Raw genomic sequence first — 24,227 nt, 5'->3', positions numbered from 1 at the left:
GGGTACATGGCAGGCTATATATACTGTATACTATACTGGTGCTTTATACTATAGGGCACATGGCAGGCTATATATACTGTATACTATACTGGTGCTTTATACTATAGGGTACGTGGCAGGCTATATATACTGTATACTATACTGGTGCTTTATACTATAGAGTACATGGCAGGCTATATATATTGTATACTATACTGGTGCTTTATACTATAGGGCACATGGCAGGCTATATATACTGTATACTATACTGGTGCTTTATACTATAGGGCACATGGCAGGCTATATATACTGTATACTATCCTGGTGCTTTATACTATAGGGTACATGGCAGGCTATATATACTGTATACTATACTGGTGCTTTATACTATAGGGTACGTGGCAGGCTATATATACTGTATACTATACTGGTGCTTTATACTATAGAGTACATGGCAGGCTATATATATTGTATACTATACTGGTGCTTTATACTATAGGGCACATGGCAGGCTATATATACTGTATACTATACTGGTGCTTTATACTATAGGGCACATGGCAGGCTATATATACTGTATACTATCCTGGTGCTTTATACTATAGGGTACATGGCAGGCTATATATACTGTATACTATACTGGTGCTTTATACTATAGAGTACATGGCAGGCTATACTGTATATACTGTATACTATACTGGTGCTTTATACTATAGGGTACATGGCAGGCTATATATACTGTATACTATACTGGTGCTTTATACTATAGGGTACGTGGCAGGCTATATATACTGTATACTATACTGGTGCTTTATACTATAGAGTACATGGCAGGCTATATATATTGTATACTATACTGGTGCTTTATACTATAGGGCACATGGCAGGCTATATATACTGTATACTATACTGGTGCTTTATACTATAGGGCACATGGCAGGCTATATATACTGTATACTATCCTGGTGCTTTATACTATAGGGTACATGGCAGGCTATATATACTGTATACTATACTGGTGCTTTATACTATAGAGTACATGGCAGGCTATACTGTATATACTGTATACTATACTGGTGCTTTATACTATAGGGCACATGGCAGGCTATATATACTGTATACTATACTGGTGCTTTATACTATAGGGCACATGGCAGGCTATATATACTGTATACTATCCTGGTGCTTTATACTATAGGGTACATGGCAGGCTATATATACTGTATACTATACTGGTGCTTTATACTATAGAGTACATGGCAGGCTATACTGTATATACTGTATACTATACTGGTGCTTTATACTATAGGGTACGTGGCAGGCTATATATACTGTATACTATACTGGTGCTTTATACTATAGAGTACATGGCAGGCTATATATATTGTATACTATACTGGTGCTTTATACTATAGGGCACATGGCAGGCTATATATACTGTATACTATACTGGTGCTTTATACTATAGGGCACATGGCAGGCTATATATACTGTATACTATCCTGGTGCTTTATACTATAGGGTACATGGCAGGCTATATATACTGTATACTATACTGGTGCTTTATACTATAGAGTACATGGCAGGCTATACTGTATATACTGTATACTATACTGGTGCTTTATACTATAGGGTGCATGGCAGGCTATATATACTGTAAACTATACTGGTGCTTTATACTATAGGGTGCATGGCAGGCTATATATACTGTATACTATACTGGTGCTTTATACTATAGGGTGCATGGCAGGCTATATATACTGTAAACTATACTGGTGCTTTACACTATAGGGTACATAGCAGGCTATATATACTGTATACTATACTGGTGCTTTATACTATAGGGCACATGGCAGGCTATATATACTGTATACTATACTGGTGCTTTATACTATAGGGTACATGGCAGGCTATATATACTGTATACTATACTGGTGCTTTATACTATAGGGTACATGGCAGGCTATATATACTGTATACTATACTTGTGCTTTATACTATAGGGTACATGGCAGGCTATATATACTGTATACTATACTGGTGCTTTATACTATAGGGTACATGGCAGGCTATATATACTGTATACTATACTGGTGCTTTATACTATAGGGTACATGGCAGACTATATATACTGTATACTATACTGGTGCTTTATACTATAGGGTACATGGCAGGCTATATATACTGTATACTATACTGGTGCTTTATACTATAGGGTACATGGCAGGCTATATATATTGTATACTATACTGGTGCTTTATACTATAGGGCACATGGCAGGCTATATATACTGTATACTATACTGGTGCTTTATACTATAGGGCACATGGCAGGCTATATATACTGTATACTATACTGGTGCTTTATACTATAGGGCACATGGCAGGCTATATATACTGTATACTATACTGGTGCTTTATACTATAGGGCACATGGCAGGCTATATATACTGTATACTATACTGGTGCTATATATACTGTATACCGTACAAAATCTCTGTCTGCTTATTCCATAGTACCTGGCAGAAGTCTGTACCCTGTACACTATATACACTGCTATATCTCCTGTTCTGTCCCCTAGGGCGGCTCCTGCCCTCAGCCTCCTGTTATCTGATATGCGGATGATGGAAGCTCAGATAAGACCTGAACCGTCCTGATCTGGAGGAGACAGACATGCATGAAAGAAAGACAGGGACAAGAGGACAGAGACGAGAGGACAGAGACGAGAGGACAGAGACGAGAGGACAGAGACGAGAGGACAGAGACGAGAGGACAGAGACGAGAGGACAGAGAGCAGAGGACAGAGAGCAGAGGACAGAGAGGAGAGCACTGACAGCTTCCTGGGGGAGGACGCTGCAGCAGGAAGTGTCTGAAGGAGAGAACAGCGGAGTACAGAGCACTCAGCACAGGTACTGTGTGTGTGGGTATATATAGAGTGCAGGTACTGCTGTGTGTATATATAGAGATAATATAGTGTGCAGGTACTGCTGTGTGTATATATAGAGATAATATAGTGTGCAGGTACTGCTGTGTGTGTATATAGAGATAATATAGTGTGCAGGTACTGCTGTGTGTATATATAGAGATAATATAGTGTGCAGGTACTGCTGTGTGTATATATAGAGATAATATAGTGTGCAGGTACTGCTGTGTGTGTATATAGAGATAATATAGTGTGCAGGTACTGCTGTGTGTATATATAGAGATAATATAGTGTGCAGGTACTGCTGTGTGTATATATAGAGATAATATAGTGTGCAGGTACTGCTGTGTGTATATATAGAGATAATATAGTGTGCAGGTACTGCTGTGTGTGTATATAGAGATAATATAGTGTGCAAGTACTGCTGTGTGTGTATATAGAGATAATATAGTGTGCAGGTACTGCTGTGTGTATATATAGAGATAATATAGTGTGCAGGTACTGCTGTGTGTATATATAGAGATAATATAGTGTGCAGGTACTGCTGTGTGTGTATATAGAGATAATATAGTGTGCAGGTACTGCTGTGTGTGTGTATATAGAGATAATATAGTGTGCAAGTACTGCTGTGTGTGTATATAGAGATAATATAGTGTGCAGGTACTGCTGTGTGTATATATAGAGATAATATAGTGTGCAGGTACTGCTGTGTGTATATATAGAGATAATATAGTGTGCAGGTACTGCTGTGTGTGTATATAGAGATAATATAGTGTGCAGGTACTGCTGTGTGTGTGTATATAGAGACAGAGAGTACTGCTGTGTGTGCATATAGCGTGCAGATACTGCTGTGTGTATATGGTAGAATGAAGGTATTGCTGTATGTATATGTATAGTGTATGTATTGCTGTATGTATAGTGCAGGTACTGCTGTGTGTGTACATATGTAGTGCAGATACTGCTGTGTGTATATATAGAATGCAGGTACTGCTGGGTGTATATATGTAGTGCAGGTACTGCAGGGTGTATATATGTAGTGCAGGTACTGCTGGGTGTATATATGTAGTGCAGGTACTGCCGGGTGTATATATGTAGTGCAGGTACTGCCGGGTGTATATATGTAGTGCAGGTACTGCCGGGTGTATATATGTAGTGCAGGTACTGCCGGGTGTATATATGTAGTGCAGGTACTGCCGGGTGTATATATGTAGTGCAGGTACTGCCGGGTGTATATATGTAGTGCAGGTACTGCCGGGTGTATATATGTAGTGCAGGTACTGCCGGGTGTATATATGTAGTGCAGGTACTGCCGGGTGTATATATGTAGTGCAGGTACTGCCGGGTGTATATATGTAGTGCAGGTACTGCCGGGTGTATATATGTAGTGCAGGTACTGCCGGGTGTATATATGTAGTGCAGGTACTGCCGGGTGTATATATGTAGTGCAGGTACTGCTGGGTGTATATATGTAGTGCAGGTACTGCTGGGTGTATATATGTAGTGCAGGTACTGCTGGGTGTATATATGTAGTGCAGGTACTGCCGGGTGTATATATGTAGTGCAGGTACTGCCGGGTGTATATATGTAGTGCAGGTACTGCCGGGTGTATATATGTAGTGCAGGTACTGCTGGGTGTATATATGTAGTGCAGGTACTGCTGGGTGTATATATGTAGTGCAGGTACTGCTGTGTGTGTATATATGTAGTGCAGGTACTGCCGGGTGTATATATGTAGTGCAGGTACTGCCGGGTGTATATATGTAGTGCAGGTACTGCTGTGTGTGTATATATGTAGTGCAGGTACTGCCGGGTGTATATATGTAGTGCAGGTACTGCTGTGTGTGTATATATGTAGTGCAGGTACTGCCGGGTGTATATATGTAGTGCAGGTACTGCTGTGTGTGTATATATGTAGTGCAGGTACTGCCGGGTGTATATATGTAGTGCAGGTACTGCCGGGTGTATATATGTAGTGCAGGTACTGCCGGGTGTATATATGTAGTGCAGGTACTGCTGGGTGTATATATGTAGTGCAGGTACTGCTGTGTGTGTATATATGTAGTGCAGGTACTGCCGGGTGTATATATGTAGTGCAGGTACTGCTGGGTGTATATATGTAGTGCAGGTACTGCTGGGTGTATATATGTAGTGCAGGTACTGCTGGGTGTATATATGTAGTGCAGGTACTGCTGTGTGTGTATATGTAGTGCAGGTACTCAGGGCTGTATTTTGCCTTCATGCTGCCCTAGGCACTTTAAGTGGTCGCGCCCCTTAGTGACAACGTAAAACTGAGTTTTCGCACACGACATCTGTTTAAGGCAGATCTTCTCTGTAAAACACTTTAAAAAGTATCAATGAGAAACGAAGGGCACTAACCCCCCCCCCCCCCCAATGGGGATCACCACAGGCACATCAAAACATAGTATGAGTATAAAATATTCCCACCACACCGTCCCCACTTATATACTGTGACTGTGACACTGCCCCTAATAAACTACACACTGCCCTCCCTTATAGACCACTATATACCCACCACACCTTCCTCGAAATATGATCTGCACATTGTCCTCACATCATGCTGCCCCCTCCTCACAATGTCCCATGCATGCTGCCCCCTCCTCACAATGTCCCATGCATGCTGCCCCCTCCTCACAGTGTCCCATGCATGCTGCCCCCTCCTCACAGTGTCCCATGCATGCTGCCCCCTCCTCACAATGTCCCATGCATGCTGCCCCCTCCTCACCATGTCCCATGCATGCTGCCCCCTCCTCACAATGTCCCATGCTTGCTGCCCCCTCCTCACAGTGTCCCATGCATGCTGCCCCCTCCTCACAATGTCCCATACATGCTTCCCCGTCCTCACAATGTCCCATGCATGCTGCCCCCTCCTCACAATGTCCCATGCATGCTGCCCCCTCCTCACAATGTCCCATGCATGCTGCCCCCTCCTCACAATGTCCCATACATGCTTCCCCCTCCTCACAATGTCCCATGCATGCTGCTCCCTCCTCACAATGTCCCATACATGCTTCCCCGTCCTCACAATGTCCCATGCATACTGCCCCCTTCTCACAATGTCCCATACATGCTTCCCCGTCCTCACAATGTCCCATGCATGCTGCCCCCTCCTCACAATGTCCCATGCATGCTGCCCCCTCCTCACAATGTCCCATGCATGCTGCCCCCTCCTCACAGTGTCCCATGCATGCTGCCCCCTCCTCACAGTGTCCCATGCATGCTGCCCCCTCCTCACAATGTCCCATGCATGCTGCCCCCTCCTCACCATGTCCCATGCATGCTGCCCCCTCCTCACAATGTCCCATGCTTGCTGCCCCCTCCTCACAGTGTCCCATGCATGCTGCCCCCTCCTCACAATGTCCCATACATGCTTCCCCGTCCTCACAATGTCCCATGCATGCTGCCCCCTCCTCACAATGTCCCATGCATGCTGCCCCCTCCTCACAATGTCCCATGCATGCTGCCCCCTCCTCACAATGTCCCATACATGCTTCCCCCTCCTCACAATGTCCCATGCATGCTGCTCCCTCCTCACAATGTCCCATACATGCTTCCCCGTCCTCACAATGTCCCATGCATACTGCCCCCTTCTCACAATGTCCCATACATGCTTCCCCGTCCTCACAATGTCCCATGCATGCTGCTCCCTCCTCACAATGTCCCATGCATGCTGCCCCCTCCTCACAGTGTCCCATGCATGCTGCCCCCTCCTCACAATGTCCCATGCATGCTGCTCCCTCCTCACAATGTCCCATACATGCTGCTCCCTCCTCACAATGTCCCATGCATGCTGCTCCCTCCTCACAATGTCCCATGCATGCTGCCCCCTCCTCACAATGTCCCATGCATGCTGCTCCCTCCTCACAATGTCCCATGCATGCTTCCCCTCCTCACAATGTCCCATGCATGCTGCCCCCTCCTCACAATGTCCCATGCATGCTGCCCCCTCCTCACAATGTCCCATACATGCTGCCCCTACTCACAATGTCCCATGTATGCTGCCCCCTCCTCACAATGTCCCATACATGCTGCCCCTTCTCACAATGTCCCATGTATGCTGCCCCCTCCTCACAGTGTCCCATGCATGCTGCCCCCTCCTCACAATGTCCCATGCATGCTGCCCCCTCCTCACAATGTCCCATACATGCTGCCCCTCCTCACAATGTCCCATGTATGCTGCTCCCTCCTCACAATGTCCCATGCATGTTGCCCCCTCCTCACAGTGTCCCATGCATGCTGCCCCCTCCTCACAGTGTCCCATGCATGCTGCTCCCTCCTCACAATGTCCCATACATGCTTCCCCGTCCTCACAATGTCCCATGCATGCTGCTCCCTCCTCACAATGTCCCATGCATACTGCCCTATCCTCACAGTGTCCCATGCATGCTGCCCCCTCCTCACAATGTCCCATGCATGTTGCCCCCTCCTCACAGTGTCCCATGCATACTGCCCTATCCTCACAGTGTCCCATGCATGCTGCCCCCTCCTCACAATGTCCCATGCATGCTGCTCCCTCCTCACAATGTCCCATACATGCTTCCCCGTCCTCACAATGTCCCATGCATGCTGCTCCCTCCTCACAATGTCCCATGCATGCTGCTCCCTCCTCACAATGTCCCATGCATGCTGCCCCCTCCTCACAATGTCCCATGCATGCTGCCCCCTCCTCACAATGTCCCATGCATGCTGCCCCCTCCTCACAATGTCCCATGCATGCTGCTCCCTCCTCACAATGTCCCATGCATGCTTCCCCCTCCTCACAATGTCCCATACATGCTGCCCCTACTCACAATGTCCCATGTATGCTGCCCCCTCCTCACAATGTCCCATACATGCTGCCCCTCCTCACAATGTCCCATGTATGCTGCCCCCTCCTCACAGTGTCCCATGCATGCTGCCCCCTCCTCACAATGTCCCATGCATGCTGCCCCCTCCTCACAATGTCCCATACATGCTGCCCCTCCTCACAATGTCCCATGTATGCTGCTCCCTCCTCACAATGTCCCATGCATGTTGCCCCCTCCTCACAGTGTCCCATGCATACTGCCCTATCCTCACAGTGTCCCATGCATGCTGCCCCCTCCTCACAGTGTCCCATGCATACTGCCCTCTCCTCACAGTGTCCCATGCATACTGCCCTCTCCTCACAGTGTCCCATGCATGCTGCCCCCTCCTCACAATGTCCCATGCATGCTGCCCCCTCCTCTCAATGTCCCATGCATGCTTCCCCCTCCTCACAATGTCCCATGCATGCTGCTCCCCTCCTCACAGTGTCCCATGCATGCTGCCCCCTCCTCACAGTGTCCCATGCATGCTGCCCCTCTCCATGAGCTCCTAATGCTGCCTTCCTCTTTTCCATAATGACACCTCCATTTTGCCCCACTCATGCTAAAACCACCACACTAGAGCTTATGCTGAGACCCCCCCCACACACACACACTACCCCACTCTTGATATTGACTCCCCTACATTGCTCCACTCCATACTGATCCCACACATGCTGCCCCTTCTCCATAATGAGTTCTCAATGCTGCCCCCCTCTTATTCTGAGTCCTTATACTGCCCCCCCATCGATTTTGTCATTGCACTATCCCTCAACCAACCCTTGTCATCTGTCTCTAGCATTGGACCCTGTCTCCCACTCCCCCAGCAGCAGCCTCTCTCCCACCAGCCTCCAGCAGCAGCCTCTCCCCCAGCATCAGCCTCTCTCCCACCAGCCTCCAGCAGCAGCCTCTCCCCAGCATCAGCCTCTCTCCCACCAGCCTCCAGCAGCAGCCTCTCCCCCAGCATCAGGCTCTCTCCCACCAGCCTCCAGCAGCAGCCTCTCCCCCAGCATCAGCCTCTCTCCCACCAGCCTCCCCCAGCCTCAGCATCAGCCTTTCTCCCCCAGCATCAGCCTCACTCCCCAGTCTCCGCCAGCATCAGCCTCAACCCCCCATCCTCCGCCAGCATCAGCCTCTCTCCACCCAGCCTCCTCCAGCACCAGCCTCTCTCCAGCCAGCCTCCCCCAGCATCAGCCTCTGCCTCCCCCCAGCCTCCGCCAGCATCAGCCTCTGCCTCCCCCCAGCATCAGCCTCTGCCTCCCCCCAACCTCCGCCCAGTCTCAGCCTCTGACTCCCCCCAGCCTCCCCCCAGCATAAGCCTCCCCCCAGCCTTCCCCCAGTCTCAGCCTCTGCCTTCCCCCAGTCTCAGCCTCTGCCTTCCCCCAGTCTCAGCCTCTGCCTTCCCCCAGTCTCAGCCTCTGCCTTCCCCCAGTCTCAGCCTCTGCCTCCCCCCAGTCTCAGCCTCTGCCTCCCCCCAGTCTCAGCCTCTGCCTCCCCCCAGTCTCAGCCTCTGCCTCCCTCCAGCCTCCCCCCAGTCTCAGCCTCTGCCTCCCTCCAGCCTCCTCCCAGTCTCAGCCTCTGCCTCCCTCCAGCCTCCTCCCAGTCTCAGCCTCTGCCTCCCTCCAGCCTCCCCCCAGTCTCTGCCTCTGCCTCCCTCCAGTCTCCCCCCAGTCTCAGCCTCTGCCTCCCTCCAGTCTCCCCCCAGTCTCAGCCTCTGCCTCCCTCCAGTCTCCCCCCAGTCTCGGCCTCTGCCTGCCCCTCGTCCACTATCCTCACATTGCAACCTCTGCCTGCCCCTCGTCCACTATCCTCACATTGCAGCCTCTGCCTCTGCCTGCCCCTCGTCCACTATCCTCACATTGCAGCCTCTGCCTCTGCCTGCCCCTCGTCCACTATCCTCACATTGCAGCCTCTGCCTCTGTCTGTCCCTCGTCCACTATACTCACATTGTAGCCTGCTTGCCCCTCCCCCAGAATCCTCACTTCACAGCACTGGAACTCTGCCAGCGGTTACCTGCTCTTGTGCCTCCTGCCTCCTCTTGCTGCTGCCGCTCCTCCTACGGTGTCCGTCATCCTCCTGCTGCTGCTGGCTCCGGTGAGTGTTCTGTCCTCCGCGGCATCTGCAGCATTGGATGCCACAGCACGAAGCTGATTGGCGCGCCTCTGATCCCAGAAGTGCAGGCACTTCCAGGGTCAATCAGTTCCCTGTGCCCGGCGGCGCCCACAGTTTATCTGTATTCGCGTCTTAAAGACGCAGATACAGATAAATGGAAGTGCGTCTCTCACACCCCCCCCCCCCCCCCATACTGCTGGGTGTATATATGTAGTGCAGGTACTGCTGTGTGCGTATGTATGTAGTGCAGGTACTGCTGTGTGTGTATATATGTAGTGCAGGTGCTGCTGTGTGTGTATATATGTAGTGCAGGTGCTGCTGTGTGTGTATATATGTAGTGCAGATACTGCTGTGTGTGTATATATGTAGTGCAGATACTGCTGTGTGTGTGTGTGTGTGTGTGTATATGTAGTGCAGATACTGCTGTGTGTGTATATGTAGTGCAGATACTGTGTGTGTGTATATGTAGTGCAGATACTGCTGTGTGTGTATATGTAGTGCAGATACTGTGTGTGTGTATATGTAGTGCAGATACTGCTGTGTGTGTATATGTAGTGCAGATACTGCTGTGTGTGTGTATATGTAGTGCAGGTGCTACTGTGTGTGTGTATATGTAGTGCAGGTGCTACTGTGTGTGTGTGTATGTAGTGCAGGTGCTACTGTGTGTGTGTATATGTAGTGCAGGTGCTACTGTGTGTGTGTATATGTAGTGCAGGTGCTACTGTGTGTGTGTATATGTAGTGCAGGTGCTACTGTGTGTGTGTATATGTAGTGCAGGTGCTACTGTGTGTGTGTATATGTAGTGCAGGTGCTACTGTGTGTGTGTATATGTAGTGCAGGTGCTGCTGTGTGTGTATGTATATGTAGTGCAGGTGCTGCTGTGTGTGTATGTATATGTAGTGCAGGTGCTACTGTGTGTGTGTATATGTAGTGCAGGTGCTACTGTGTGTGTGTATATGTAGTGCAGGTGCTACTGTGTGTGTGTGTATGTAACGTGGAGTGCAGATACTGCTGTGTGTGTACATAAAACCCAATTTCCCTGATGTGGTGTGGAAAGGGAAGTGTCACCCAATAATATCAATTATTACTGTGTGTGTGTGTATATATATATTATAAAAAATGTGTGTGAACTTCACCCGACTTCATTGTCATCCCGCGACTCTGTCTGGGAGTCGCGTACTGATTAGCGGTCACCCGTGCAGGACTCACCGGTGACCGCTAATCCCCTGAGTCACTGAAGTGAGCAGCTGTCACTCAGGTTACCCGTGGCTAGCTGGATCCTCCACCCATGACCGCAACTAACCTGTGACTTCAACGCTGTCACTCGGGCAACTTGCAGTCACAGTTTGAGGATCCAGCGGTGGCCGCGAGCAACCTGAGTGACAGCACAGCTGATCGTGCTTCTCACCTGAGTTGCTGAGTGGAGCTGACAGGAGCGGCGGTGTTCTTCTGCCGCTCCTGTTACTTCATGCAGCAGAGCTGGAAGTGACGTGGGACCTCCGTGGATTACGCCGGACATGGAGGGCTTTTTTGGTCTTAATAAAGTGGTGAACGAGGGTATTTGTTAGTGTTTATTATTCCAAATCAAGGATTTCTTCAGGTGTATGTGTTTATTTACTGTAACTGTAACAGGTTAATCATTGAAGGTATCTCGGGGAGACGCCTGCCGTGATTAATCTTGGACTTAGTGGCAGCTATGGGTTGCTGCCATTAACTCCTTATTACCCTGATTGCCAACGCACCAGGGCAAATCGGGAAGAGCCGGGTAGAGTCCCAGAACTGTCGCATCTAATGGATGCGGCTATTCTGGGCGGCTGCTGGCTGATATTGTTAGGCTGTGGGGCTTCCCATCCTGAGAATACCAGCCTTCAGCCGTGTGACTTTACCCTGGCTGGTATCAAAATGAGGGGGACCGCACGTCGTTTTTTTTAAAATTAATTATTTTACTGCTCGATATTGACACACCCACCGGCGGCTGTGATTGGTTGCAGTGAGACAGCTGTCACTCAGTGTGGGGGCGTGTCTCACTGCAACCAATCATAGGCGCCGGTGGGCGGGGACAGCAGGGAATACGAGATTGATTAATGAGCGGCCGGCTGTGCTGATATCACAATCATGTGGCCATAATTGGCGGAGCTCAGCAGAGAAGTGATGTTTAAGGACCTGTGGTGTAATCCATTATAATGCTGGGGGTGTGACTACGTTAAAAAAGAATGATGCCTGAAGTTGAGTGACAGTGACTGAGCCCGGCAAAAGCTCCGCCCCTATGACTGAAACCTAAGGTATTTACTGCATTCACCTAAGCATATAAAGTTTTTTTTTTTACCATAAATACATGGAATTATTTTTAAAACTATGTCAGTGATGCACATTGCATTATTGAAAACACATCGGGGCAGTTTAATATATATATAAAAAAAAAATGACATGACCGGTTCCCTTTAACCACCCTACAGATATGATGTAATCGAAAGGAGGTCCCATGATGATTCTGGCTCTTTTACATCCGAGGTCACAGTGTGCGGTCATATTAATAAATCTAACTGCTCACCGTGGCCTCCGAGACACACTGACAGAGCCACAGCTGTGGGTGATGACGTCATAGAGTTCACCTGAGGTCACAGTTGCCAGTTCCCACGGTAGCCCAGCTGTAACCGGAGGTGAACTCAGTGACCTCACTTCAGGTGAAAACATTGAGCCCAATGTCAGATTAGCATATTAGGCAGTGTGTACACATTGAGTATTTGGGTGCAGATGTTTCTTCACCAAATAACCATCTCCTGGCAAAAAAAGCATCGCAACTGCATGAAAACACCTTTTTTGGGCCATTGATTCAGATTTGGTGCAGAAATGTCTGTACGCAATACTCAGTGTGTACACACTGCCTAATATGCTAATCTGACATTGGGTTCAATGTTTTCACCTGAGGTGAGGTCAATGAGGTCATTGCCTAATCCAGTAAAAACGGCATTGAGTTCACCTAAGGTCACAGCTGGGGTTCCCACGGTACCCCAGATGTGACCTGAGGTGAACTTGGTGACCTCTCAATGCCAGATTATTAGATTAGGCAATGTGTGCACAGTGAGTGTTTGGTTGCAGACATTTCTGCACCAAATGTGCATCTTCTGGCAAAATAATGCATCAAAGCCGCAGGTGTTTTGATGTGGTTTCGGTGCATTTTTCTGCTAGGAGAAGTAGATTTGGTGCAGAAATCTCTGCAGCCAAATACTCAATGTGCACTCACTGCTTAATCTGGCATTGAATCTGGCAATGACTTCACCTGAGGTGAGGTCACTGAGTTCAATTAGTTCACCTCAGGTCAGTTCACCTCCGGTCACAGCTAGGGTACTGTGGGAACCAGCAGCTGTGACCTTAGGTGAGCTCTCTGATGTCATCGCACACAGCTGCGGCTTACTCAGTGTGTCTCGGAGGCTGCAGTGAGTGGTCACATTTTCTAGTGTGACCACACACTGCAACCTCAGATGTAACAGAGCCAGGATCATCATGGGACTTCCTGTCGATTACGTCGTATCTGCAGGGTGTTTTTTGATTCAGTTTCAGTGCATTTTTTTGCCAGGAGATGGTGATTTGGTGCCGAAATCTGCAGCCAAATATTCAATGAGCGCACACTGCCTAATACGCTAATTTGGCATTGAATTCAATGAGTTCACCTTAGGTGAGGTCACTGAGTTCACCTTAGGTGAGGTCACTGAGTTCACCTTAGGTGAGGTCACTGAGTTCACCTTAGGTGAGGTCACTGAGTTCACCTTAGGTGAGGTCACTGAGTTCAGTGAGTTCACTTCAGCTCAGTTCATATGGGGTCACAGCTGGAGTACCGTGGGAAAAAAAAACACAAGCCCAGTATGACAAGATCTCATTATTTCTGATCCTTTATTATTTCTGATGTAGCAGAGCTGAATTTGTTTTATAGCTTTTTCAGTTTTGTGCATTTTTATCTGATCACAGGTTATGCCAAAATGTCAAAAAAATATAGACTTCAACCACCGACAATTATAGGGTGTTGGCCCTCACTGATCCAATTTTCATGTCTTATCCTAATGGTGTAAAATCCTGTACAAAGAATAGGTGATAACTTTCTGCATAGGGGATTGTAAAATTGGGGGTCCCGAAATCCCCTTTGTATTGAGCAGCCAATAAGGCTGTCTATGGCACTGGTGGACATAGTGAATTACTGTGCTCCCGTGCCATTGTCAGTCCTGAAGACTTAAAGGGACATTCTGGCCCCCTCATTCTCATAAGGGTTGCAGCTTTTGGACCCCCAGCGATCAGCACATCACCGGTCCTTTCTTGTTACTGTCCCTTAAATCTTCAATATTCTGATATTTTAGATGTTTAGAATCTATCAATCATTGACAGAATGTCCTTGTATCCTGAGATCCTGAGCAAAGTTCTTAATTTATTGCTCTGCTGTAGAAAAGAGGAAAAACTATAGGCACCACATGTCCGTATGGTCTTATAGGGTATGAGGACATAATAATGGGGGTCCTACACTCAGCACCCTCCTTTATGAGCCATTTATTTGACTAGACCCCAAACAATATGGAAGATTGACACATCTATATATATAATTGCCTTATTCTGTCTGTCTGTCTGTCATGCTCCAAAATTGTGTCACCGTGACAGTGTCACCGTGACATGTCCTTACGGTGACACAAAGCTGATTGGCCGCTGGGCTCGCCATGGCTCCGCCCCCCCACACCGATTGGCCGCTCGCCCAGGCTGCGCCCCCACACGGATTGGCCAGCCGCTCGCCCAGCCTCCGCCCCCCCACAGATTGGCCTCTCGCCCCGGCACCCTGCAGGCATTGGCAATTCGGCCACGCCACGCCCCGCCCCCCTCACGCAACGCACGTTAGCTCTGGCCCCGCCCACCTCCCCCCGCGCATTCCCCGAACTGACAGGGCTGTCACGGAGGTGAGTACTGTACTCCCCCCCCCCCCCCTCTCCCCCCCCTCGCGCATTCCCCGAACTGACACGGCTGTTAAGGGGGGTGAGTACTGTACTCCCCCCCCCCCCCCCCCCCATCCCCCGCTCGCACGGGAGTGGTGTGGGCTCCCGTGCGAGCGGGGGACGGGATACGTTGGCATGGTTACAAGCGCATCGAGGTCCTGTAGCGGCGGAAGATCCACACGCACACACACACACACACACATCAGCTCACACTCACTCTCACACTCACTCTCACACTCACTCTCACACTCACTCTCACACACACCTCACACACACCTCACACACACCTCACACACACATCACATCGCATCCACACACTCACAGCATCCGGCGATATCCCTTGCTTCTCGGCCTCGATACTGTGCTGTTGTGACCTTCCAGGACCTGACGGAGGATCACATGGCCAGAAGCATGTGGTATCTCCGGATGTTGTGACTGTGAGCGCGTATGTGCGATATCGTCAGTGTCTGTGTGTGTGAGTGTATGCGATCGGGTGTGTGTGTGTCGGGATCGGGTGTGTGTGAGTGTATGCGATCGGGTGTGTGTGTGTCGGGATCGGGTGTGTGTGAGTGGATGCGATCGTGTGTGTGAGTGGATGCGATCGTGTGTGTGAGTGTATGCGATCGTGTGTGTGAGTGGATGCGATCGGGTGTGTGCGAGTGTATGCGATCGTGTGTGTGAGTGGATGCGATCGTGTGTGTGAGTGTCGCCAGAGGAGGGGACAGAGAGGGGCTGAGGCTGGGGACAGAGAGGGGCTGAGGCTTGGGACAGAGAGGGGCTGATGCTGGGGACAGAAGGCTGATGCTGCGGGTAGAGAGGCTGATGCTGGTGCAGCATGGGGGATGGATTACAATGGGGGGTGCGCAGCATGGGGGATGGAGCACGTTTGGGAGTGCGCAGCATGGGGAATGGAGCACGTTTGGGAGTGCGCAGCATGGCGGATGGAGCACGTTTGGGAGTGCGCAGCATGGCGGATGGAGCACGTTTGGGAGTGCGCAGCATGGCGGATGGAGCACGTTTGGGAGTGCGCAGCATGGCGGATGGAGCACGTTTGGGAGTGCGCAGCATGGCGGATGGAGCACGTTTGGGAGTGCGCAGCATGGCGGATGGAGCACGTTTGGGAGTGCGCAGCATGGCGGATGGAGCACGTTTGGGAGTGCGCAGCATGGCGGATGGAGCACGTTTGGGAGTGCGCAGCATGGCGGATGGAGCACGTTTGGGAGTGCGCAGCATGGCGGATGGAGCACGTTTGGGAGTGCGCAGCATGGCGGATGGAGCACGTTTGGGAGTGCGCAGCATGGCGGATGGAGCACGTTTGGGAGTGCGCAGCCTGGCGGATGGAGCACGTTTGGGAGTGCGCAGCATGGCGGATGGTGCACGTTTGGGAAGTGCACAACACACCACACACACACACACACACTGGGAACCACAAACAACTGCCCTACACAGACACCTACACACACAGACAACGCTGCACACACACAACACCCAACACACAAACACCGCGGCACACACAAATATACGCACATACCGCACAACACACACATTGCACAAAACATACCTCCCCCCAAAACACACCACACACACACAAACCGCGCAACACACAACGCTACAGACACACAGCGCTCCACAAACAACGCAACACACATACAACACCGCTCTCACCCCCGTCACACCCAGACAACACCCAGAACATGTACAGCGCCTACACAAACACTTGGTAACTACACACAACATATATATATATAACAAAAATCATACATGAACTACACAATACGTAAATTCTAGAATACCCGATGCGTAGAATCGGGCCACCTTCTAGTCTATATATATAATTGCCTTATTCTGTCTGTCTGTCTGTCTGTCTGTCTGTCTTGCTCCAAAATTGTGTCCTTACGGTGACACAAAGCTGATTGGCCGCTGGGCTCGACATGGCCCCGCCCCCCCGCACGGATTGGCCGCTCGCCCAGGCTGCGCCCCCACACGGATTGGCCGGCCGCTCGCCAAGGCTCCGCGCCCCCCCAGATTGGCCTCTCGCCCCGGCACCCTGCAGGCATTGGCAACTCGGCCACGCCCCGCCCCCCTCACGCAATGCACGCCTTCCCCCGCATTCCCCGAACCGACACGGTCACGGAGCCACGACTACCAGGTGAGTACTGTACCCCTGGGAGCCCACATCAGCGTACGCCGCCAAACCAGCCGACACATACCCTCGCATTGCTGGGGCCGGCCGGCGTATGCTGGTGTGGGCTCCCGTGCGAGCGGGGGACGAGATACGCTAGTAACCATGGTAGCATAGTTACCAGCGCATCAAGGTCCTGCAGCGGCGGAACATACACACACGCACACACATAACAGCACACACACACACACACACACATCAGATCACACTCGCTCTCACACACACACACACACACCTCACACACACACACCTCACACACACATCACATCGCATCCACATACTCACAACATCCTGGGATATCACTTGCTTCTCGGCGGCGATACTGTGCTGTGAGCTTCCAGGACCTGCCGGAGGATCACATGGCCAGAAGCATGTGGTATCTCCGGATGTTGTGAGTAAAACGCGTATGTGCAATATCGTCAATGTGTGTGTGTGTGAGTGTATGCGGTCGGGTGTGTGTGAGTGTATGCGATCGGGTGTGTGTGAGTGTATGCGATCGGGTGTGTGTGAGTGTATGCGATCGGGTGTGTGTGAGTGTATGCGATCGGGTGTGTGTGAGTGTATGCGATCGGATCTGTGAGTGTCGGCAGAGGAGCACGGCGTGCTGGAGGAGGCTAGGAGGAGAGAGGCTGATCCTGGGGAAGGCTGGGATGGGGAGGCTGAGAGAAGAGAGGCTGATGCTGGGGGAGGCTGAGGCTGGGGTAGGCTGGGAGGAGAGAGGCTGATGCTGGGGACCGAAAAGGCTGATGCTGGGAGGAGAGAGGCTGATGCTGGGGGAGGCTGAGGCTGGGGTAGGCTGGGAGGAGAGAGGCTGATGCTGGGAGGAGAGAGGCTGATGCTGGGGGAGGCTGAGGCTGGGGTAGGCTGGGAGGAGAGAGGCTGGGGTAGGCTGGGAGGAGAGAGGCTGATGCTGGGAGGAGAGAGGCTGATGCTGGGAGGAGAGAGGCTGATGCTGGGGGAGGCTGAGGCTGGGGTAGGCTGGGAGGAGAGAGGCTGATGCTGGGGACAGAAAAGGCTGATGCTGGGAGGAGAGAGGCTGATGCTGGGAGGAGAGAGGCTGATGCTGGGGGAGGCTGAGGCTGGGGTAGGCTGGGAGGAGAGAGGCTGATGCTGGGAGGAGAGAGGCTGATGCTGGGAGAAGAGAGGCTGATGCTAGGGACAGAAAAGGCTGTTGCTGGGAGGAGAGAGGCTGATGCTGGGGACAGAAAAGGCTGATGCTGGGGGAGGCTGATGCTGGGGGAGGCTGATGCTGAGGCTGGGGTAGGCTGGGAGGAGAGAGGCTGATGCTGGGGACAGAAAAGGCTGATGCTGGGAGGAGAGAGGCTGATGCTGGGAGGAGAGAGGCTGATGCTGGGGGAGGCTGAGGCTGGGGTAGGCTGGGAGGAGAGAGGCTGATGCTGGGAGGAGAGAGGCTGATGCTGGGGACAGAGAGGCTGATGCTGGGGACAGAGAGGCTGATGCTGGGAGGAGAGAGGCTGATGCTGCGGGCAGAGAGGCTGATGATGCGGGTAGAGAGGCTGATGCTGGTGCAGCATGGGGGATGGAGCACGATGGGGGGTGCGCAGCATGGGGGATGGAGCACGTTTGGGAGTGCGCAGCATGGTGGATGGAGCACGTTTGGGAGTGCGCAGCATGGCGGATGGAGCACGTTTGGGAGTGCGCAGCATGGCGGATGGAGCACGTTTGGGAGTGCGCAGCATGGCGGATGGACCACGTTTGGGAGTGCGCAGCATGGCGGATGGAGCACGTTTGGGAGTGCGCAGCATGGCGGATGGACCACGTTTGGGAGTGCGCAGCATGGCGGATGGAGCACGTTTGGGAGTGCGCAGCATGGGGGATGGAGCACGATGGGGGGTGCGAAGCATGGGGGATGGAGCACGTTTGGGAGTGCGCAGCATGGCGGATGGAGCACGTTTGGGAGTGCGCAGCATGGCGGATGGAGCACGTTTGGGAGTGCGCAGCATGGCGGATGGAGCACGTTTGGGAGTGCGCAGCATGGCGGATGGAGCACGTTTGGGAGTGCGCAGCATGGCGGATGGACCACGTTTGGGAGTGCGCAGCATGGCGGATGGACCACGTTTGGGAGTGCGCAGCATGGCGGATGGACCACGTTTGGGAGTGCGCAGCATGGCGGATGGAGCACGTTTGGGAGTGCGCAGCATGGCGGATGGAGCACGTTTGGGAGTGCGCAGCATGGGAGATGGAGCACGATGGGGGGTGCGCAGCATAGGGGATGGAGCACGATGGGGAGTGCGCTGCATGGGGGATGGAGCACGATGGGGAGTGCGGAGTATGGCGGATGGAGCACGTTTGGGAGTGCGCAGCATGGCGGATGGAGCACGTTTGGGAGTGCGCAGCATGGCGGATGGAGCACGTTTGGGAGTGCGCAGCATGGCGGATGGAGCACGTTTGGGAGTGCGCAGCATGGCGGATGGAGCACGTTTGGGAGTGCGCAGCATGGCGGATGGAGCACGTTTGGGAGTGCACAGCATGGGAGATGGAGCACGATGGGGGGTGCGCAGCATAGGGGATGGAGCACGATGGGGAGTGCGCTGCATGGGGGATGGAGCACGATGGGGAGTTCGCTGCATGGGGGATGGAGCACGATGGGAAGTGCACACCTCCCCCCAACACACACGCGCGCGCACTGCACAACACACCACACACACACACACTGGGAACCACAAACAACTGCCCTACACAGACACCCACACACACAGACAACGCTGCACACACACAACACCCAACACACAAACACCGCGGCACACACAAATATACGCACATACCGCACAACACACACATTGCACAAAACATACCTCCCCCCAAAACACACCACACACACACACAAACCGCGCAACACACACACACACAACGCTACAGACACACAGCGCTCCACAAACAACGCAACACACATACAACACCGCTCTCACCCCCCGCCACACCCAGACAACACCCAGAACATGTACAGCCCCTACACAAACACTTAGTAACTACACACAACAACATCTATATATATAACAAAAATCATACATGAACTACACAATACGTAAATTCTAGAATACCCGATGCGTAGAATCGAGCCACCTTCTAGTGATTAATAATGAGCTTGGCACCGGAGCGGTACACATCATACAGTAGGCAATTTCTAAGACCTGCTGTACAACAGACTGCCTTTCTGTGCTGCACAGGCTTGTTTTTGATCCACCAACTCAGGTAACAGGGGGATGTAGTGCCATAAAGAGCAGCTTCAGGCACAATCTAATCACACGTATCCTATAGAACCCTTATTGTGTTGTCCTTTACGTTGGCAGGAATGGCCTTGGCTGGAGTCCGAGTGCTGGAGCTGGCCGGACTGGCCCCTGCCCCCTTCTGTGGTATGATACTCGCCGACTTTGGGGCCAAAGTCATCCGGGTGGATAAAGCCAATGCTGCGTATTCAAGTGACACTATGGCGCGGGGTAAAAGATCTATAGCTTTAAATCTGAAGACCCCGCAAGGGATCAGCGTCCTGAAGACGTTATGTAAGCAGTCCGACATCCTCATTGAGCCTTTCCGGCACGGTAAGCCATGGACATGATACAAGAGGGGTCGTATGGTTTTTGAAATCCATTTTCTTTCACACTGTTATGATACAATCATCTTACTTAAAGGGATTGTCCATTTTTGAAAACCTATATTTTGCATCCTGTTAGGCATTCTGAGTCTGTAGAGGATCTGACCCAATGCCTCTACGACGTGCAGACCTCAGTAGGCTAGATCGGGATGCTGCAGCTTATAAAATTTTGTGTACCCGTCCTCCATTGAAGGTGTGAAGTTGTGGGTAATTAATATTTTTAGAAACTTCAAATAACCAAGAAAAATGATCAAGAATTCTAACGACTTATTCCTATTCATTCTTTGTACCTTCGGGCAGGTCTAGAGACTTCTTGCTCTAAATTTCCTTTAGTGTTGCAGGGTTAGGGGAATCACTGTTCCACCTCATAATTAAGGAAAAATCGCAATGTCACTACTTATAGAAATGGCCAAAAGTTTGGACACATGTATTCATTCAATGGTTTTCCTTGTTCTAACTGGAATGTGCACATGTAGATTCAGACTGAAGGCAGCACATTCACAAAGTAGGTGTAAACAAGGGGTAAAGAAACATGTATAAAACAAACCAGAATAAGTGATACATAGCACCTTCCTTCTACTCTGATAGTTTTATACCCCCTTGGCATTTTTCAAGCAGCGATGATTCCTAGTCCACTACTGTTCTAAGCCAGAATATGGCAAGAATCACTCAATTTCGTAAAGAGATATATGATTTCATCATTACAGTAAGACATAAGGATTAGTAAATCCAGATTATGGATAGAGCCTTGACTGTATCTGCAGGTGCGATTATCCAAACTAAGGGGTACTTCTCACATAGCGAGATCGCTGCTGGGTCACAGGTTTTGTGAGGCACCAGTGACCTCATTAGCGATCTCGCTGTGTGTGACACTGAGCAGCGATGTGGCCCCTGCTGTGAAATCGCTGATCGTTACACAGAGGTCTGGTTCATTTTTTGCTCGTTGCTCTCCCGCTGTGAAGCACACATCACTGTGTTTGACAGCGAGAGAGCAACGATCTGAATGAGCAGGGAGCCGGCTTCTGCGGACACTGCTAACCAAGGTACACATCAGGTAACCAAGCAAAGGCTTTGCTTGGTTACCCAATATTTACCTTGGTTACCAGCGTCTGCAGCGTCTAGAAGCCGGCTCCCTGCACACGTAGCCAAGGTACACATCGGGTAACTAAGCGAAGCGCTTTGCTTGGTTACCCGATATTTACCTTGGTTACTAGCGTACGCCGCTCTCAGGCTGCCAGTACTGGCTCCCTGCACACGTAGCCAGAGTACACATCGGGTAACTAAGCGAAGCGCTTTGCTTAGTAACCTGATGTGTACCCTGGCTACGAGTGCAGGGAGTCAGCGCTAAGCGGTGTGCGCTGGTAACCAGTGTAAATATCGGGTAACCAAGCAAAGCATTTTGCTTAGTTACCCGATATTTACCTTGCTTACCAAGCGCAGCATCGTTTCCACGAGTCGCTGCTGGCTAGTCACTGGTCGCTGGTGAGATCTGCCTGACTGACAGCTCACCAGCGACCATGTAGCGACACACCAGTGATCCTGACCAGGTCATATCGTGGTCGGAATCGCTGGTACTTTGTTTAGTGAGACGTTACCCTAACAATCACTGTGATGAAATTGGCTCTTGTGAGGACCTCCTCAGGAAAGGAAGGCAAAAAATGACTTCTGCTGTAGAGGATAAGTTCATCAGAGTTACCATCCTGAGAAACCGAAAAACCGTCTCAACTCCGATAACAGCCCTCAGAAATGACATCAAGTAGCAGACAAATCTCAACATCAGCTGTCCAGAGGAGACTAAGGAGCATTTTTTATGTCTAAATTGCTGCAAAGAAGCAACTACTGACAGCTGCACACAAGAAGAGACTTGTGTGGGCCACGAAGACTGGACTATAGATCCGTGAAAGCTGTACTGTCACCTGATAAGTAAGAATTTGAGATTTTTGGCACCAACAGCCATGTCTTTGTGAGACACAGAATAGGTGAGCGAATTGGTTCTGCGTTTGTGATGATCCACCATGAAGCAAGGAGGGGGAGGGGAGATGTGATGGTGTGAGAATTCTTTGCTGGTGACTGATGGTGACTCAGTTTAAATTCAAGGCACTCTTACCCACCTGGATACCACAGCGTTCTGCAAGGAGATAGCATCCCATCTGGTTTGCGCTTACTGGGACCATCATTTTGTAGCAGGACAATGATCCAAAACACCTCCAAGCGATGTTAGGGCTACGTGACCAAGAAGGAGCGGGATTGAGGCTGCATCCGATGCCATGGCGTCCGCAATCATTCGACCTCAACACAATGTAGGTGGTTAAAGTTGTTGTACACTACTTCAACATTGCTGGCCTTTCGTCAGGATAGGTCACAATGTCTGATCGGTGGAGGTGAGACATCCGGCACTCCCGCTCATCAGCTGTTTTTGGTGTCAGCCGGAACTGCTCAGTTTCAGAGCTGTACAGCACAACTCTACTGTATATTGGCCGTGGCTGGGTCCTGCACACCCGCCCCCTGTTCAAATTAAAAGAGGGGCGGAAGTGTAGTACCCGGACGCATAATTTATTCCGTTGACGGAGCTGAGCTATGCAGTGCTGTAATTAAGTAGTTCCATTTGCCGCCGATACCAGGAATAGCTGATTTGAAGGGGTGCTGGGTGTCGCACCCCCACCGATCAAAAATTGAGGCGCGCCCATGAATTTAAAAGTCCCAGACTACCAGTTTAAGGATACATTGGACACAGAATAAAGATAAAGCAGCTAACAAGTGCTCAGCATCTTGGAAACCTTTTTGGGCGATGACCTGATGAAGCTTCTTGAGAGAATGACAAGGGTATGTAAATCTATCAGAGTAAAAAGGTACCACTATGAGGAATCTAAGGTTTAAGACATATTCTGTTTCGTTTCTCATGTATTTCTTTACTCCATTATTCGAGATGGGTTCATTTGTGGTTTTGCTGCTTTCAGTCTGTATTTACGATGTGCACATTCCAATAAGAACATGGAAAACGATTGTTTTAACAGCGGTTTCCAGACTTTTTCGGGTACTCTACATATACTGAACACAATTTGGAAATTGTCTGCTGTACAGAGACTGACTCTGTATGCTGCACAGACTTGTTTTAGATTCCACTGACTAAGGTACCTTATTCCAGAGAGTGTAGTGCAGTAAACAATGTAGATGCCAGATACAGATACGCAACAGGCTGCGTCAGCACAGTATGAGAGAAGATAACCGGCTACATACTTTATGTTCTCTTGGGGTATAATCCATTGTATACACAAGCAAACAAGGTGAAAATAGAGCAGAACCATGAAAACATTCCCCTGAGATGTAGACCCTCAAGCCTCAGTGGGTTCGACTGGTGTATGATCGTCAGCTAGGAGATAAAGACTTTTCCAGTCGAATTCCTAGGTTGCAGTCTCCGGAGTAGCCCTTTATTGGCGGCTAGGGCACTACAAATAGAAGTGTAGACGGGTCATCAGCAAGAAAGTGGACAAGATGAGGCTAGTCAAAGGATGAGACGGGACTGTGGTCAAAAGATCAGGACAGGATTCCAGAAGTAGAACCAAGTGATGAACCAAAGGATGAGACAGGAGCCCAGTCTGGGAGAAAGC

General features: G+C 50.5%; 1 protein-coding gene across 1 annotated transcript in view; it reads left to right on the top strand.

The window, feature by feature from the left end:
- Positions 1–2,612: 2,612 nt before the first annotated feature.
- Positions 2,613–24,227, top strand: part of AMACR (alpha-methylacyl-CoA racemase) — a 53,025-nt gene continuing 31,410 nt past the window's right edge. The window contains exons 1-2 of the mRNA XM_075343519.1: positions 2,613–2,887; positions 20,318–20,566. Of these exons, the coding sequence (XP_075199634.1) occupies positions 20,320–20,566 (247 nt within the window). The 5' untranslated portion in view covers positions 2,613–2,887; positions 20,318–20,319. The remainder of the gene's footprint in view (positions 2,888–20,317; positions 20,567–24,227) is intronic.

Source organism: Anomaloglossus baeobatrachus, chromosome 1 (assembly GCF_048569485.1).
Source record: "Anomaloglossus baeobatrachus isolate aAnoBae1 chromosome 1, aAnoBae1.hap1, whole genome shotgun sequence".
Taxonomy (NCBI): domain Eukaryota; kingdom Metazoa; phylum Chordata; class Amphibia; order Anura; family Aromobatidae; genus Anomaloglossus; species Anomaloglossus baeobatrachus.
The sequence above is the reverse complement of the archived record's forward strand: the minus strand, read 5'-3'. Positions and strand labels throughout refer to the sequence as shown.